Below are 18,661 nucleotides of genomic sequence, written 5' to 3' on the forward strand. Positions count from 1 at the left end.
TGGAGGCTCCCTTGCTCTATTCCTGAATGAAGGGTTTTTGCCCGAAACATCGATTTTCTTGCTCCTCAGATGCTGCCTGATCTGCTGTGCTTTTCCAGCACCACTCTAATCTAAACTCTGGTTTCCAGCATCTGCAGTCCTCACTTTTGCCTAGAGGGTCACTCAGTCAGCCCACAGCAAAACTCCAAAACAAAGCCATGTTTCAGTGGAACAGTTAAAATTGTCTTCAGATAGTCAAATAAACACAGTCAAGGAATAAATGAAAAGAAAAAAAATCAATGAGATATAACTGGCCAGTTCACTTAAAACTCCAAAATCATAACATCACAGGTCATAGAGTCATAGAGTCATGGAGATGTACAGCACGGAAACAGACCCTTCGGTCCAACTCATCCATGCCGACTAGATATCCCAACTCAATCTCATCCTACTTGCCAGCACCCGGCCCATATCCCTCCAAACCCTTCTTATTCATGTACCCATCCAGATGCCTTTTAAATATTGCAATTGTACCAACCTCCATCACTTCCTCTGGCAGCTCATTCCATACACATGCCACCCTCTGCGTGAAAAAGTTGCTTCTTAGGTCTCTTCTATATCTTTCCCCTCTCACCCTAAACCTTTGCTCTCTAGCTCTGGACTCCCCCACCCCAGGGAAGAGACTTTATCTATTTATCCTATCCATGCTCCTCATGATTTTACATTGAATTGTATCTTGCTTGGCTTCTGAGGACACCAATTCATGCAAATATTTTCCAGTAGGTTCCAAGGAACATTCACTTAATACTTACGACTGAGGTTCCATTCTGGAACTTTCAATGAGTTGATAACGGGTGGATCAATGAGTTGATAATGGGTGGACAACCAAGGGACAAGCAAATCTCCACCCCGTAGCTTTTGCAGCCACAATCCTTTTGACTTCAACACAGGTCAAAACCATTTTTAGAAGGGTTGTTTCCCTTTGAGCCCCCAGTTAATATTCAATATCTACCATTTGTTTGAGCATATGCATCCCCAGCACTGAAAAAGAATCAACCTGCAATTAACTTCCAGACAAAGCTCAGGAGAAACGTGGTTTCCAAACCAAGGTAATTTTCATGAGGAAGGCTGGCAGAGTTTGGTGAAGTATCAATTTTAAGGAGAACACTGAAGGAAGCAGGGGAAGTGGAGAGGGAGAGGGATTGATGAAGAGAATGCACGAGGCTGGCTAAGGCCACAAAAGGAGAACTGCCTCGTTCACTTTACAAGGTAGTTTTTGAAAGTGAGGCAGCCACAGTACATGGTTTTAGAAGCAGCTTTCAGAATAAACTCAAAGTGAATTCTTGAATAAGCCTTCACCTGATTTCAACTTTAAGCTGCATTCACCACTTCCTATTTGAGAAGTAGCTTGATCTTTTGTAAACAGTGTTGTACTTGATGTGAATTAGCTCATGCCCAATTACAGAACCTTTTCTGTATATTGCTCAGTGATACGACTGACTATACAGTAACACTGTTTGCACAGGCTTTCACTATGTGTAGTGTCCCTACCTCTAAACAAGAAGCCGTGGATTCAGGTCTCATTTGCTCCAGATGCGTGTCATACATATCTGGATACGTTGATTGAAAATATTTACAATTGTCTCTCTTTGAAGAATAAGTACAAGACTTTATTGCACTTATTCTGTGCGTTGGATTGAATTCTACTTCCTTCCTCCCCTAAAGATGATGACCAAAGTTTTGCCTTTGGCAGCAGAGATCCCACTCTGGAATTCTTTCCATAAACTTCTCTGCCTTTCCACTTCCATCTCCGGAACTTCACATGACCAGTTTTAATGTGGGACCTAAATGCCAATTCCTCCTCTTGGAACAATTTCCGTTTCATGAATAGAGATATATGTTGTCAGCTCCAGCTGTCATATCTCTGGAGAATTTGTCACATGTCTTTCCATCTGTAAAAACTATGTCCAGTCAAAAAGCATTTATCCAAAACACCAATTACTTCAAGACTAATTTTTAAAAGTGTGCAAATAAAACACACTATTTTCTAATAGTCTGTTGGTAATTCCCTGATTGCTCATATTAGTGTCCAACAGAAAAAGACTTTCCTTTCAAGAACAGCTTTCACATCTTGGAAAGTCTCAAAGTGTTTTACACCCATTAATGTCATTTTGAAGTGTAATCACTGCTGTCATATAGAAATACAAATTCTTACAAAACAGCAATATGATAATCAGCAGTTAGTTTGTTTTTCTGATGATGTTTGAGGAATAAACGTTGCCCAGGACATCAGGAAAGTTCCCTGTTCTACTTAAGGGAGCTAAAATTCACCAAAGATCCTTAGACAGTGCCTTTCAAATCCACAACTGCTACCACCTAGAAAGACAAAGGCAGCAGATACATGGCAACAACGCCATCTAGAAGTTCCCCTCCAAGCCTCTCACTACTCTGGCTTAGAAATATATCTCTATTCCTTCATTGTCATTGGGACAAATGCCTGAAATTTCCTCCCTAGCAACACTGTAATTCTACCTACTGCACATCGACAGCAGTGGCTCAAGGAGGCAACTCATCATCATGTTCTCAAGGGTACCTAGACATGAGCAATAAATGCTTGCCCATCCCATGAGTGAATTTGTTAAAAAGTCCCTCAATGCAGCACATTTACTAAATTTGATTGATGTATATGTAGCACTCCTGGAGTGGAAATAAAAGCCATAATCTTTTGACTCAGAGTAAAGAAGAAATTTATATTTGATTCCTGGAGAATCCAGGAAATTTGGTAACTCTACTGAAGGCCCGACGTACAATTCTGGGGCAGTGAGCCAAGCATCATGTTTCTCTGATGTCTCCGTGAGTTGGGGCAGAGTAACATATCGACTAAGAAGGTAATGACTTCAATGCCAACTCGGCTTTCCTATGTGAACTCCGACCGTTTTAACTACAAGAATTACAATTTCAAACCAAACTTGAGCCTTACTCATAATTGGGCTCTGTAATTTTGGGATTCTTGATAGCAATTATTTCCAGATTGTATCTGACCTTCGGCATGCATGAGAATTGGCAAGAAAAGTGGGGCCTGGCAGAGCATTTTGGTTCCCAGGCATGAGTTGCGTATGGTCCCCAGCCCTTGCCATTTCAGGCTCAGATGGCTCAGGATCAATGTTGAGACTCCTCGATCGGGCTTGTGCCTTGGTCAGTACTCCTGTCACGAATACCTCCAGTTGCCCATTCAGAACCAGTGAGACAGAGGTACTGCCAGAAATCATGGGAAGCACAAGTCTCATAGCTTGTGGGAAGGCTAGGAATTTGAATTGATGGACAGATAATAGAAATACATTCAAAAACAAGGCAGAGAATCACACATCACATCAAAAATCAATGTTAATGGCACATAAATATTGAGAACAAGCAAAGCTTCACAAAAGCTTTGTGGGTGGCACGGTGGCACAGTGGTTAGCACTGCTGCCTCACAGCGCCAGAGACCCGGGTTCAATTCCCGCCTCACACTGTCTGTGTGGAGTTTGCACATTCTCCCTGTGTCTGCGTGGGTTTCCTCCGGGTGCTCCGGTTTCCTCCCAAAGTCCAAAGATGTGCAGGTCAGGTGAATTGGCCATGCTAAATTGCCCGTGGTGTTAGGTAAGGGGTAAATGTAGGGGTATGGGTGGGTTGCGCTTCGGCGGGTCAGTGTGGACTTGTTAGGCTGAAGGGCCTGTTTCCACGCTGTAATGTAATCTAATCTAATATAAAATTTACAACTGACAATAAAACAGAGAAATTTGTTTATAATCAACACACAGTTCAAGTTAATTATGATATGTCTAAGGATGAACTTGCTGACACTCAGGAACATGTGCACATGTGTCAGGACATCAATAACCAAAACATGTGCTCACAAACACATTTAAAATAACTGTATTAGCCAAATCCTCAAACCTACGAGATATATCAACCATTCATACAGTTTTCGATTGATTTATGATCGATTCGTTAATATGATGAAGAATTCTCTTGCCTTCCTTCCTAGCTTGACGTCTGAGTTCACTGAGAAGCGAATGCAGCTTGGGGTCTCTGCGTGGCGGGTGGAACCATGACCATACCCAGTAAACAGGACTTTTTTTAAGCATGTCTTTGAGCACAGCATCTTCAACTGCATCAGTTGGTTTAAGGCCGAATCGAATAGTTTCTTGATTGACAAAGGATGTCAGGGAGGGGATGAATAGGAGAGTAAACACAGTCCTATCAATGGGCACAGTAGGTTCATGTTCCTGACTCATATATTCGGATGTATGTTTGTAATTAATTGTTAGTAATTAAATAAACCACTTAAATTGAATTAAACCAGTTCAATTAAATGCACCATTTATAAACCAGCTTTCAATGAATATTGAACTATGTTTTTTTTAAAAAAACCTCACAATCTTAAGCCAAATCTCTTAATTGTTAAGAGATTCTCTTACAATTTATGAGAAGGTCAGGTTGACATTACTGCCATCCCTAGTTAGATGCCATCAGTGAATCAGAGATAAGCAGCATAAGAAAGGACGCCAGTTGGCATCATGTCAGAGGTTACTAATCATTTCCTCTGCTCTTTCCCTTAATCCATGCAAATGTTTTACTTTAATCATTCACAGATTAACACTTCCAACATGTTTTCATTGCCTGAAAACGTCCAGACTTTGCATCCAATTACCACAGCGTTCAAAATCCTGAGGGCTCTGCAGAAGGAAAGACCACACATTGGTGGAAGAATTGAGAAACAGAGATCACATTGATCCATACCAAAGCTATGGCACAGATAAAAGCAGTCAGCTCATTGTATCTACACCAGGACAGACTTAAGGTCAAAAAGCAATGGCTGCACGTGGAAAACTGTTTGCATGCAGCAAGTGGTTCGAGTTTAAAATGCATCAGCTGAGAGTGCAATGGAGGCAGGATTAAGACTATAAGATATCAGAGTAGAATTAGATCAATCAGCCCATTGAATCTGCTCTGCTGTTCGATCATGGCTGATACGTTTCTCAACGCCTTTCAATTAATTGGTACTTTCCGATGATTATTGGATAATCATCTGTCAAGGAATAATGTGCAGGGTTACAAGAAAATGTTAAGTGGCACTTGGTGAACTGCACTTTTAGATAGGGGGAGGTGATGGCCTACTGGTACTACCACTAGTTTGGTAATCCAGTGATCCAGCTAATGTTCCAGGAACCCGGGTTCATATCCCACCACAGCAGTTTGTAGAATTTGAATCCAATTAAGAATCGAATGATGACCATTATTCATCAGTGAAAGAGCTTGCCCCTGATCTCACCAATCCTAAAGACCATCCTAGCAGTGGGAAGGGGGGAAGTTTTAACACAACTGAATCCATCCAATGTGTTAACTCTCAGCAGATTCCCCAAGTGTTCCTCTTAGTGATAGCAACTGAGCCAGTCACCTCAACACAGTTTCAGTTTGAAGTATGAATTCCAGTTACATCCACTTGGACATTACTACAATTCTAATCTCAGACTTGTGTGGGAGTACGAGGGTTCACTCTACTGTTGGAGACATAATTATTCTTCAACCAATGTCAAAAAAAGATTGTCTGGTTCTTACAACATTGCTGTTAATGGAATCCTACTGTGCACATTCAACTGCTGTGTTTCCTACTTTAAAGTAATGAGTACACTTGAGACTATTTCATTGGCTGCAAAATGTTTGGGATATCCTGTAAATGGCTATAGATCCACATGAGTTATGTGTGTGCTGGAATGTTACCCACTTACCTGAATGAATGTTATTTCTACAACACTCACAAAGCTTGACACCATCCAAGAAAAAACAACCTGCTTGATCGACACAAACATCCACCAACAGTAGTAGCAATGTCTACCATCCACAGGATGCACTACACAATTTCTCCCAGGCTCTTCAGACAGCACTTTCCAAGCTCACAACCAGTTCCATTGAGACAGTGAGGAGCAGCACATACATGGGAAAATCACAAGCAAAAGCTCCTCTGCAAGCTATTTATCATCCTGATTTGGAATTAAAATGCTGTTCCTTTAGTGTCACTGAGCCAAAATCCTCTCAAAATGCACTGAGGGTTTACCTGGGCAAAACAGACTGCAGTGGTTCCACTTGGCAGCTCGTGACTGAGTTCTCTAGGGCAGTTAGAAATGAGCTAAAAATGCTGATCCAACCAACGATACCCATATCTCATGAAGGAATCAAAACAAAGTCTTTCTTTTTTAAAAGATTACTATTTTTAACTTGAGATTATCAATTTATTTGGACTAAAAGCAAACTCAGCTTTTAAAATAATGGTATTACAAATGATTTCTATTTAATGAAATAAACCTGTAGAATCACACACCCATTATCATTACTCTTTCCACTATCCTAATTGAGCAACATTCTGATGGCTACCTAATCGTCCTGTCTCAAATAATCCCCATTCTGAAATGCATTCTGAACCCTCTTTCATATTCATATTAAAATCATGCATTAGATTATGATCCACTGTGAATTAATAATACTTCAAAGCTATGGAGAGAGAGAGAGAGAGAGAGAGAGAAAGCAGTGATAGATTAAAGACTGATTAAGTTATGTTTATGGGCTATAATACTTGCTGGATTAGGAAGTAATCAGCTTTTTGCAGCATTAATCTCTAATGCACTCAGGGCCCCATGTGGGCAGAATCCTGAAAGCAGGATGCCGTAATGTTTGATTGGAGCTGTTTAATCTGGAACAGAATTCATTTCCTCCCTGGCTTTTCTCCCTCATTCACAAGCTGATTGCTCTCCACGGGTTTGCATAGGACAGTATGTTCTGAGATCCCATCCCCTCACTGCGTCTGACTTCATCTGCAGTTTGAATAAAGTGCGCGGGAAACCTGTTAACATCATTTTCTCAGATGCATTAAATTACTCCATCTCATTCATAATGTGATCAGATATTTAAGGCTGACATTACCCACAATAAATGGAAACACATGCATTTTTACAGCCTCTTTCACAATCTCTGAATAAAAAACACTTCACAGCCAATTAAGTTCTTTCGAAATGTAATGATCTTCAGTAAAATAAGAAACACAGCAGCCGATTTGTAGATAGAAAGATCCCATAAACAGTGACATAATAAATCATCCGTTTAGGTCAATAAAAACAGAAAGCGCTGGAGAAACTTAGTAGGTCTAGCACCATCTGTGGAAAGAGAAATAAAGTTAACATTTTGAGTCTGATATGTCTCTACTCTGGAACGCACAGTTGAAAGTGGTGGGGGTTAGAAAGGAGTGGGCTGTCAAGAGCTATCACTGAAAGCTGCTACTGAAGTATCACGGAAATTATTAGTATGAAAGGAAGCGCTTTGACATTTTAAATTTGTCTATTAATCATTTCAACTTCACACTGAGTGGCTTGAAGATCTGGGATTATTGAGCGATGTCTGCAAGCTGTTTAAAAAATCATAGAATCGCAGAAGCTCTACAATGCAGAAAAATTATTCGGCTCAACAAGTCTGTACTGATCCTCCAAAGACCAGCCCAACCAGTCCCAACTCGCCCTGCGATTGTCATGATTAATCCACCTTGCCTGTACATTTCTGAACACTGCAGGGTAATTTAGCATGGGCAATGCACCTAAGTTGCACACCTTTGGACTGTGGGAGGAAGCCGGAGCACCCGGGTTGGGGGGGGGGGGATCCCACTCAGACACATGGAGAACATGCAAATTCCATGCAGACAGTCTCTTATGGCTGGAATAGAACCCAAGTCTCTGGTGCTATGAGGCAGCAGGGCTAACAAATGTGATCTTCTGGGCTTTATTAATAAATGTGTAGAGCACAGAAGCAAAATGGCTTTGCTAAGCCTCTCTAAAATACTGCTTGGGCCTAAGGTGGAATAAACAACTACATGTCAGAGATGCTAGCAAGTCCCTAAAGAGAGTGCAGTATAGGTAAAGTGGAAAGTTGCAGGGATGTGGGTCTTCAGTAATGCGGAGAAATCAGAGACGCTAGAGGTTTCCTCCCTAAATATGGGAAGGTGAAGAGAAGACTTCATCGAGGTGTGTCAGATCAAGAAAGGATACAGTGAAGAGAACTGTTTTCAACAGTTGAAGGCTCAAATAACCCTCTTCAGGACAAAGATAAAAGGAAATACTTCCTCTTAAATGATTGTATAGCTATGGACCCCTCTCAGAAGGCGGTGGAGAGAGGTTCATTGAAGATTTTTAAGGCAGAGCTAAATAGATTCTTGTTAAAGGAAATCAATTGATATGGAGCAAATGGAATACAAACGGTGTATGACATTATTGAATAACAGAGCAGGTTTGAAGTGCTGAATGGTCTTCTTCAGCTCCTAATTCATGTGATTGAATGTTGATTGAAAATGATCGGTGAGAGGCAATGTGAGGAAAAGTTTGTTGTTCAGTGAGCTCTGGTCTGGGATGCTACATGAGGAAGTGAAAGCAGCTTCAGGGCGGCACGGTGGCTCAGTGGTTAGCACTGCTGCCTCACAGCACCAGGGTCCCAGGTTCGATTCCAGCCTTGGGTGACTGTCTGTGTGGAGTTTGCACATTCTCTGTGTGGGTTTCCTCCGGGTGCTCTGGTTTCCTCCCACAATCCAAAGAGGTGCAGGTGAGGTGCATTAGTCAGAGGGAAATGGGTCTGGAAGGGTTGCTTTTCGAAGGGTCGGTGTAGACTGGTTGGGCCGAAGGGCCTGTTTCCACACTGTAGGGAATCTAATCTATAACGCTCAAATGAAAATTAACTAAATGGTATGAGGAAGTGCAGGTGACTGACAGTAAGTCATAATGCTCATTAGAGAACCATGCAGACATAAAGTCATAGAGCATGGAAACAGACCCTTTGGTCCAACAAGTCCATGTCGACTATAATCCCATACTAAACTTGGCCCATATCTCTTCAAATATTTCTTTTTCATATACATATCTAAATTTTTTTACATGTTGTAACTGTACCCGCATCCACCACTTCCTCTGGAAGTTCATTCCATACACCAACCAGTCTCTGGGTAAAAAAAAATTGCATTGCATGTCTTTTTAAAATCTTTCTGCTCTCTCCTCTGGGGTGGAGAGAGGCTCCCAGCCTCTTTCCTGATGAAAAGCTTTTGCCCGAAACATCGATTTTCCTGCTCCTCGGATGCTGCCTGACCTGCTGTGCTTTTCCAGCACCACTCTAATCTATCATGAATTAATTAACTAGCCCCTTGCTGTATTTTCACTGTCCCTCTGTTTATAAACTGATATTAAGTAAGAAGGTATCAAACTGGTTAGGATCAAGGGCAAGGAATCATACCAAATTTCTCTTAATGATTTTTATAGGCATCATAAAGTATATATCTTTCAGTAATATAAATGTCAGAAGATTTATATTATTGAAGGTGCTCAAAGGACCTGAATAATTTTAAACTTTAATAATTTTGGATGCATACATTTTCATCCTATTATTCACTGAATTCTGATGTGTTGCATTTTCCTCTAATACTTGTACTTTTTTCTCCCATTTTTTGAGACTACTGCTCTACTCCCTGTAACAGACACCATTCACCTTTCTAGCTACTGTCAATGGTTTCAATCCGAAAAACATGCACACAGCAATCACAACATTAATGTTGAAAAATATCATGATTAATGTATTCAAATGTCCATCAAATGTGCATCCAAGGATAATAAAGGTAAAATGTGTGGTGATTCTGAACATAAATAAAGACTGAGGAAGTTGACTACAAGGATAAATGAAAAAGATGAGTGTTTTACACTGAGGGGTTAAAGCTTGAAATATTTTACCATTAGAGGATTATTGAGGGAGAGATTGTAAGATCATCTGAAAAGGAATTGGAAAGGGATTTGAAGGGGAAGATTTTAAAAGAATATTGGGAAAAAAAATTGGGATATGGATTGGAGTAAAGTTCTCGTTGAAAAATTAGTACATTCATGATGAGCCACATAGATTTCTTCCATACTATAATTTCCCACGATTAAAAAGGCAGTTTAAAAATATTTGATCGTCATGACTCGTCCAGTACGTCATTGTTTAAGCTTGTCAATTTCCCTAGGTTATTGAGTCTGTTATAATCTGGTGCTGTGTCTCCTCATTGTGAAAAAATAAGTAAGACATGTTTTACAACCTTACCATATTTCTTCAGGTATCCTTGATGAATCCCTCGAGAACACATTCTAACGCATTGCTGTCACCAGCTCTGTGATCCTCCAGCCAGTACTGACAGATTCTGCCAATTCCAGGCAAGTGCAGTGGGGGTGGGAGCAATTTGTCCTGATGTCATAATCAGATGTACCCAATTGGAACAGTAAAGAAGGATTTTTAGTGACATTGCTGATGCACAGGCCCTGGTAGAAGAGAACAACAGAGGATGAGAGAGCTTGTTTCTCTCAGCGCCTTACATAAACACCAATCAAGGAATCAAGCACCAATCAAGTATTAAGCATCATTGATAGTTTGCTAAAATAAAAGCACAGGGAATTCTCATCATGTCAAAAAGCATCTTGGAGAGAGATACCGAGTCGAATTTTCATTTTAGAGGTGGGGGGGGGGAAGGGGGGGGCTCAGGTTGGGAAATATCCCAGCTCGATGCTTCATTTCCCCGTGAGAGATAGTGACCTGATGGCCCATGTTCATTCCAGGAGGGCAGTGGCAGGATAGCACCACCTCCAGATACAAACTGAAGGCACCTGAAGGCTGTTACCTGCCAAAGTGATCTGTTTAAGATGCTTACCTTCACCAGCACTCCTCATCTCAACACCAACTACCCATTGTCTATCCATGCTAACTCATGTCTCCACCCAGCCCAATATACCTCTGTGCCCCTCAATGATGGGCCCTTATCCTTTCCATACCAATCCATGCCCCTCTACCCACTACCTGATGTCATTATACCCTTGACAACTTACCTGCTATCCAACAGAAGCAGACCTCGGGAGCCGTGCTGAAAGAAAAAAAGTTCTATTACAAAATCCTTCTGCTCTCACTGTAAAAGTATGCGCCTTAGTCTTAATATCCCCCACCCTAGAAAAGACATCAGACATTCATAACACATTTATAAAAACATTCTGAAAACACACACAAAAGCACATTCAATACACTTAAGTATGTAATCTTTCACAAAAAACAAACATCAGTATTCATAACCCGCATCAAAGACAGTTCATTTTTTGGAAGTCTGCTGGAGGTAGACCACCAATCAACCACACCTCCCTGTGGCCCAACACCAATCAACCACACTGCCTATGGCCCAACATTTCAACTTCCCCTCCCACTCTGCTGAGGACATGGAGGTCCTGGGCCTCCTTCACCGCCGCTCCCTCACCACCAGGCGCCTGGAGGAAGAACGCCTCATCTTCCGCCTCGGAACACTTCAACCCCAGGGCATCAATGTGGACTTCAACAGTTTCCTCATTTCCCCTTCCCCACCTCACCCCAGTTCCAAACTTCCAGCTTAGCACTGTTCCCATGACTTGTCCCACCTGCCTATCTTCATTTCCAACTATCACCTTCATCCCCTCCCGCACTCACCTATTGTACTCTATGCTACTTTCTCCCCATCCCCACCCTTCTCTCACTTATCTCTCCACCCTTCAGGCTCTCTGCCTGTATTCCTGATGAAGGGCTTTTGCCCGAAACGTTGATTTTACTGCTCCTCGGATGCTACCTGAACTGCTGTGCTTTTCCAGCACCACTCTAATCTAGCCTCTACTGGAGGTGCCAGTCAAATTATTAACTTGGAGTCTCTCTCTCTACTGTGGTTTTGGTGAGACTAAGTGGTTTGATAATCAGGAGTTGTGTGGATGAAGAATCAAGGAGGATGGTTACCATGGAGTATACAAGGATGTTGTGCAGAAGGAACAGTTGCATAATTATAAGGCCAAGCATTCAGCAAGGTGCTGGTTGGTTGGCAACAAATGCCTGGGTGTATAGATTAATTGTTGTTACATCTGCATGATTGCAGTGACATCAGCATGAGAGAATTGGTTCTTCATCCTCCAAAAGAGACATCAAATGAAGTGAACATACTCTGAAGTTAAATAAATGCATATACTTGACTTCCTACAGTGTGGAAACAAGTCCTTCTACCCAACAAGTCCACATCAACCCTCTGAAGAGTAACCCGCCCAGACCCAATTATCTCTGACTAGCACAATGGGCAACTTAGTGTGGCCAATTCACATGATCTGCACATCTTTGGACTGTGGGAGGAAACTGGACCAAACCCATGCAGACACGGGGAGAATGTGCAAACTCCACACAGACAGTCGCCTGAGGCTGGAATTGAACCAGGGTCCCTGGTACTGTGAGGCAGCAGTGCTACCCACTGAGCCACCATGCCCCCAAATGACCCAGGAGTTTGGTACTTCCTGGCAATGTTAATTAATGTTTTATTGGCACTATGCAGGCATCTTTACGATGCAATTAGATGATTATTTTGGAGGCTGAGAGCAGTGAATTTGAAAACATTGTAATGAATGAAAGTTAATATTGGCAACTAGGCTTCAGAGACTTCTAAGTAAATTGGATTGGAAATCAGGCAGAAAAGATCAAGTCAATTTCAATCAGTAATTTTATTTGAAAAATGTTAATGTAGTCCAGGTAGGGTTTCAAAAGTTGCATTGGTTTCAAAAATTGAAATGGAGGAATTGTGAAGAACAGTGTGGCTGGGCACCTAATGGAGCCAGGTTTGAAATGTTACAGTACAACTGTGAAAAAGCCTAAGATGGAAGATACTCTCTGAGTGAACAGCATTGAAAACATTAAAAATGGAACATTATGTTTTGAAATTTCCATCACAGGGAGATGCAAAGAAAGAAGGCATTTGGTATGCTTTCCTTTATTGGTCAGAGTATTGAGTACAGGAGTTGGGAGGTCATGTTGCGGCTGTACAGGACATTGGTTAGGCCACTTTTGGAACATCATGTGCAATTCTGGTCTCCCTGCTAGAGGAAGGATGTTGTGAAATTGGAAAATGTTCAGAAAAGACTTACGGGAAAGTTGCCAGGGTTGGAGGATTTGAGCTATAGGGAGAGGCTGAACAGGCTAGGGCTGTTTTCCCAGGAGTGTCAGAGGCTGAGGGGTGTCCTTATAGAGGTTTATAAAATCATGAGGGGGTATGGATAGGGTAAATAGACAAGGACTTTTCCCTGGGGTGGGGGAGTGCAGAACTAGAGGGCATAGGTTTCGGGTGAGAAGGGAAAGATATAAAAGAGACCTAAGCGGCAACTTTTTCATGCAGAGGGTGGTACGTGTATGGAATGAGCAGCCAGAGGAAATGATGGATCCTGGTACAGTTACAACATTTAAAAGGCATCTGGAGGGGTACATGAATAGGAAGGATTTAGAGGGATATAGGCCGGATGCTGGCAGGTGGGACCAGATTGGGTTGGGGTATCTGGTCCACATGAACAAGTTGGACCGAAAGCGTCTGTTTCCGTGCTGTACATATCTATGACTCCAAGTGAAATTTGTTTTTAGTACATCCATGTGATGGGTTCTTGAGGCAGGAGGGTTTCTAGTTTTTATTTGGGAAGGTGAGAGAAATGTTGTTAGTACAGTCTAAAGGATGTCTGAAACCTACAGAACCTACAACGTTCCTGATGACTGTACGTCCCAGAACCAGGGTCACAGTAAATGTCTTCACTCAGAAAGTGGTAAATTCTCTGTCGAATTCTCTACCACAGAAGATGGCTGAAACCAAAATATTGAATGCTTTGAAGGTGTTAGATCTAATTCTTGGGCTAAAAGGATCAAAGGGTCTGGGGAGAAAGAAGGAGCAGGGTACTGAGCAAAATGACCAGCCGTGATCATATTGAATGGTGGAGCAGGCTGGAAGGGCCAAATAGGCTACAACTGTTTTTATTTTCAATGTTTCTATGACCTAACAGGGCAATAAAACAGGTGAGGCATGCTTGAATTAAGGACTGTTTGGGTGGGGACTAGTTGTATAAATATGGCAAGTTAATAATCAATGCAGTGAGAGTTTAACAGTGTGTAGTTAACGAAAATAAACCTCTCACTAAAAGTGTGGATGGGGATTTTGTTAAAAGCTGTTATTTTCTCATGTATAACATCAGGAAGATGTGTTCAAATCCTACCATGACAACGGGTAGAATTTAATTTTAATTAATTAATAAATTAGTGTCGGTACTGATGACGATAAAGCTATTATCAATTTCCGTACAGTGAGCAAGACAGATCAAGATTGAAGTGTATACTTTGGTACACAGACATCATAAATAAAGGGTGCTATTCTAAAGAGTGTGCAGGAGCAGAGAGGTCTTGGCTGTATATATAAGAAAAAATAGAAGAGGCTGTTTAGGTGTCTGGAATTTGATGCTCAGTTTGGTGTTGGATACAGATACCCTCAACTTGTTTAAAGGAACCTGGATCTGCCCCAAACCTGATGCCTCACAAGATATTATCATGTATTTGAGATGTAATGCAACTAGCAATTAAGTGAGACATAATAAACCTATTTACAGTTCAAGATTGAGTCTATCTGCTGCTGAAATATTTGCGTAGGCACCTTCCCCACATTGTTTCTAAAACCAGTGACACTAATATAACATGCTGGCAATTCAGAGCCATGATATTGTTATAACTTTGACTTGCAGTCCAATGTTAAAACATTTCTGGATATCACATAGACAGCATTTTGGGGTGAGACAGACAGAGAACAGATGGCAAGAAAGTAAGAGAGAATGTTTGCCTATCCTTGGAATATGATTTTCTTGGGATTTGTTGGGGAATTGTCCTTGAAAAGAGACAAGGCGTGGAATTACAGCCACTTCACTAGTTTCTATAGAGCAAGGATAAAAACTGGAGAGGTTACTGCACATAAGGAGCTGCAAGGGGAAATTTGTGCACATTATGCAACCACATGGAATCCAGTTTTTTAAATTTTTGAACACCTGGCCAGCTTAAGCAGACAACCTGAAACTCATAAGCTCGTGTTTGTAAAAACACAATTTATTCACCTTGTTTTCAGATATATTGGTAAGGGGTTTGATGAGAGCTAATACCTTTGCTGCTGAAGCAGCAAGAACTTCTTCGGATCATAGAGTCATATAACACAGAAGAGGTCTTGCTTCCCAATGGGTCTGCACTGACCTAGCTATGGTTATCCCACTGTCCAGCACTTACCTTGAATGTTATGTCACTTCAACTGCTCATACATGTACTTTTTAAAAGGTTGAGAGGCTTCCTGCATCTACCAACCTCCCAGGCAATGCATTCCAGGATCCCACCATTCCTGGATGAAAACAATTTTCCAGAAATCCCCTCTAAACACCCTGCCCTTCACCATAAAATTATTCCTCTTTGAACAACTAAAGGAACAGCTGCTTCCTTTCCAACTTGTCCATGTCCCCCGTAATCTTACACATCTCACTCAGGTCCCCTCTCAGCCTTCTCTGCTCCAAAGACCTTCTTCAAACTCTTCTTCCAGCTCGACAACTAAAGATGCAAGTTCATTCCCTCACAGGTCAGTAACCGAACAATGGGCCAAGTTCAAAGAGCAAATATTTTGGGTAGAGTCAAGGTATTGTGGGATCGTGTTCAAATAACGGCTGAAATCGGTGCGGTGAAAGTAGTCTCTTTATTCAGCAACCACAGTCGCACAAGTTTGAGGTAGCAATAGAATTCCGGAACACAGTTTTACAGCAGCATCGTATAACACAGTTCTTACATATATTAGAATTCTGTCACTATAGTGTTACATTGTTTTATCTACAGTACATAAAGGTTTGAGGGGCTTCTGTCCTGAGGCAGGAGGTGGGTTAAAAAATGTGCTAAGTGCTGGTTGCTACTTCTGATGGGGGAAAGAGTGTCCGGTCTACTTGCACAATTAGGAGGTCACGGTGTGGAAGTGCCGGTGTTGGATTGGGGTAGACAAAGTTAAAAATCACACAACACCAGGTTATAGCCCAACAGGTTTATTTGGAAGCACTAGCTTTCAGAGCGCTGCTCCTTTGTCAGGTAGGTGGTGGGGTAGGATCACAGAACAGGAGGTCAGGCAACATCCAAGGAGCAGGAAAATCGACGTTTCGGGCAAAAGCCCATCATCAGGAATAAACTTTGGTTGCTAGCATATACAGTCCTCACTTTTGCCCAGGATCACAGAACACAGAATCTATAGCAAAAGATCATCGTGTCATAATTAAGAGGTGTTAGTTCTTTTGTCTTTTGAGTTAGTAAATATTAGTAAAAATACTAGACCTCTATGCTCTAAATAAGTTAGAAATTGGACCTGTACTTAATAAAAGAATAGAGGATATTAAACGGATTACCTCAGCTGGGTTGTGAGATATGTTTACAATTTGCTGGTGTGAGTTTCATTCATTAATGCAATTTAATATAGGGCCATACAGTCACAGGGATGTACAGCACAGAAACAGACCCTTCAGTCCAACTCATCCATGCTGACTAGATATCCTAAATTAACCTAGTCCCATTTGTTAGCACTTGGCCCATATCCCTCTGAACTCTTCTTATTCGTATACAGATGCCTTTTAAATGTTTAAGCACCGTTTTAAAAGGTATTCAACAAGTGCATCCTAATTGGGGAAACTGTTTGGTGTTCTGTAATCTATTTTGTAATCTAATCAGGCCTTACCAACCATGAGAGATGGTTGGTAAGGCCTGATTAATATTATAGTGTTTTGTGGAGACTTGATAGGGATGGCATTGTTTATGATACGAAAACTTATTCCGAGTTAAATAAGCCTAAACACTACTTGTAGCAAGGGCTGATTAGGATCGAAGGTGTGAAAAAGCAGTAATGGGTTTGAAAGGGTTGTTTTGATTAGAAAGAGTTGTTTTACTTTGGTCTATTTTATGATAGTAAAATGTACGACAGAACAACCGTTTTATGAATGAATGAATGAAACCGTATTATAGTAGGGAGTTATGAATGAAAAGGAATGCAGTGTTCGCTTGTGAGTGGGTTAGTAAAGGAGTTATGAATGAATAAACATAGACGGCTTGTGACTGGGAAATATAAAGTGCTTGTGAGTGATTTAGTGAAGGGACCTAACATATAATATCTCACAGTCTATTCCTGCTAACACAAAAAGTGGGACAAATTCAGAGAGCCCCAGGTGACAAAGGGGTTGGAATTAACACTAGAAACGAAGTGTGCTGACAACATATGTAAGGTTAAAAATACAATAGAGTGGAGGCAATGGCTCGTTGTATTAGTGCTGGACTGTTAATTCAGAGAGTCGAGAGTAGAGTGGTGCTGGAAAAGTACAGCAGGTCAGGCAGCATCCAAGGAGCAGGAAAATCAATGTTTCGGGCAAAAGCCCTTCATCAGGAATGAGGCTAATGTTAATCCAGAGACGCAGGTAATGTTCTGGGGACCCAGGTTTGAATCCTAACATGGCAGATGGTGAAATCTGAAGTTTCAAAAATCTGGAGTCTAATGATGACCATGAAACTGTTGTTGATTGTCAGGGAAACCCATCTGGCCTGTAGGAAGGAAACTGCTGACATGTGACTCCAGACTCAACTCAATGTGGTTGACTTTTAACTGCCCTCTGGGCAATTAGGAATGGACACAAATACGAGTTGGCAATGCCCTCATCCGGTGAACAAATCATAAAAAAAGAGAGAATCAACAGGAATACCAAAGGCTTGGGTGAGGGTGGGGGAGCTGCTACCTTTTATCATGCAAAGAGGATGCATGATAAAGGTAGCAGCTTTCATAGAATCCCTACAGGCCCTTCAGCCCACACCGACCATCCGAAGCATAACACACCCAGACCCACTCCCCTACATTTATCCCTGACAAAGACACCTAACCTACACACTCCTGAACACTATGGGCAACATAGCATGGCTAATTCACCTAACCTGCACGTCTTTGGGTTGTGGGAGGAAACCCATGCAGACACAGGGAGAATGTGCAAACTCCGCACAAACATTTGCCCAAGGCTGGAATCGAACGCAGCCCCCCGGCACTCTGAGGCAGCAGTGCTAATCACTGAGCCACCATGTCACCCATCTTTCATTAAGGAAAGTCTCAAAGTCTTCAATCAGAATGAAAACAGTAAGGCAATGGTCTGAAATAGCAGTAGGATCAGTCAAATACTGAAAAGTGGATTTATAGTAGTTGGTAAGGAGCAACGTTTGACGTGAATACTTTGCAACTATCTAGATGCTGCCCAGAAAGGTTCAAAAGTCAAAAGGAAGATTGTGAATAAATTGCAATATGTAAATTGGAGTCGTAGTCAATAAATGGTGCATTGTGCACACTTGTGGATGAAGACGTCATTAGAATGTGTTTACCCAAACTGCCTATTTATGAAGATTTGCAACCAACATTAGTGACTGAAACAGAGACCATGTCAAAACTTAAATACAGTTTAGAAAGACAAGTAAAACCAAGGGAAGTTAAATGGAAACAGCGTGGGGAAGAAGGATTGGAACTAGTTGTACAGTGCAATCACAAGACGGAAACAGGCCATCTTGATACTTACTTAAGCTGCAGCCCCATCCCACATAAAGTTAGCAAGGCACCACGACTGTTTTAGATGCATCCAGGGATTTTGAAGGAATTAAGGGTAGAAGTCACAGAGGCACTAATCATAATATTTCAGTCCTCTTTGGACTTCAGCGATTTAGCAGAAGAATTGTCAGCATTATGGCCTGTTTCTAGAAAGTTGTAAGGATA

At 41.5% G+C, this 18,661-nt stretch overlaps 1 protein-coding gene across 2 annotated transcripts in view; it reads right to left on the reverse strand.

The window, feature by feature from the left end:
- The window catches only part of si:ch1073-83n3.2, a 33,753-nt gene extending 23,556 nt beyond the window's left edge, over nucleotides 1-10,197 (reverse strand). The window contains exon 1 of one of the 2 annotated variants that reach the window (XR_006309884.1): nucleotides 10,117-10,197. Coding sequence is in view for 1 of the 2 variants with exons in the window: in XM_043681065.1 (XP_043537000.1) it covers nucleotides 10,117-10,159 (43 nt within the window). In the remaining variant the exon portion in view is untranslated. The remainder of the gene's footprint in view (nucleotides 1-10,116) is intronic. The other variant, XM_043681065.1, reaches the window with a different exon arrangement.
- Nucleotides 10,198-18,661: the final 8,464 nt, after the last annotated feature.

The sequence above is a fragment of the Chiloscyllium plagiosum genome, chromosome 41 (assembly GCF_004010195.1).
Source record: "Chiloscyllium plagiosum isolate BGI_BamShark_2017 chromosome 41, ASM401019v2, whole genome shotgun sequence".
Taxonomy (NCBI): Eukaryota; Metazoa; Chordata; class Chondrichthyes; order Orectolobiformes; family Hemiscylliidae; genus Chiloscyllium; species Chiloscyllium plagiosum.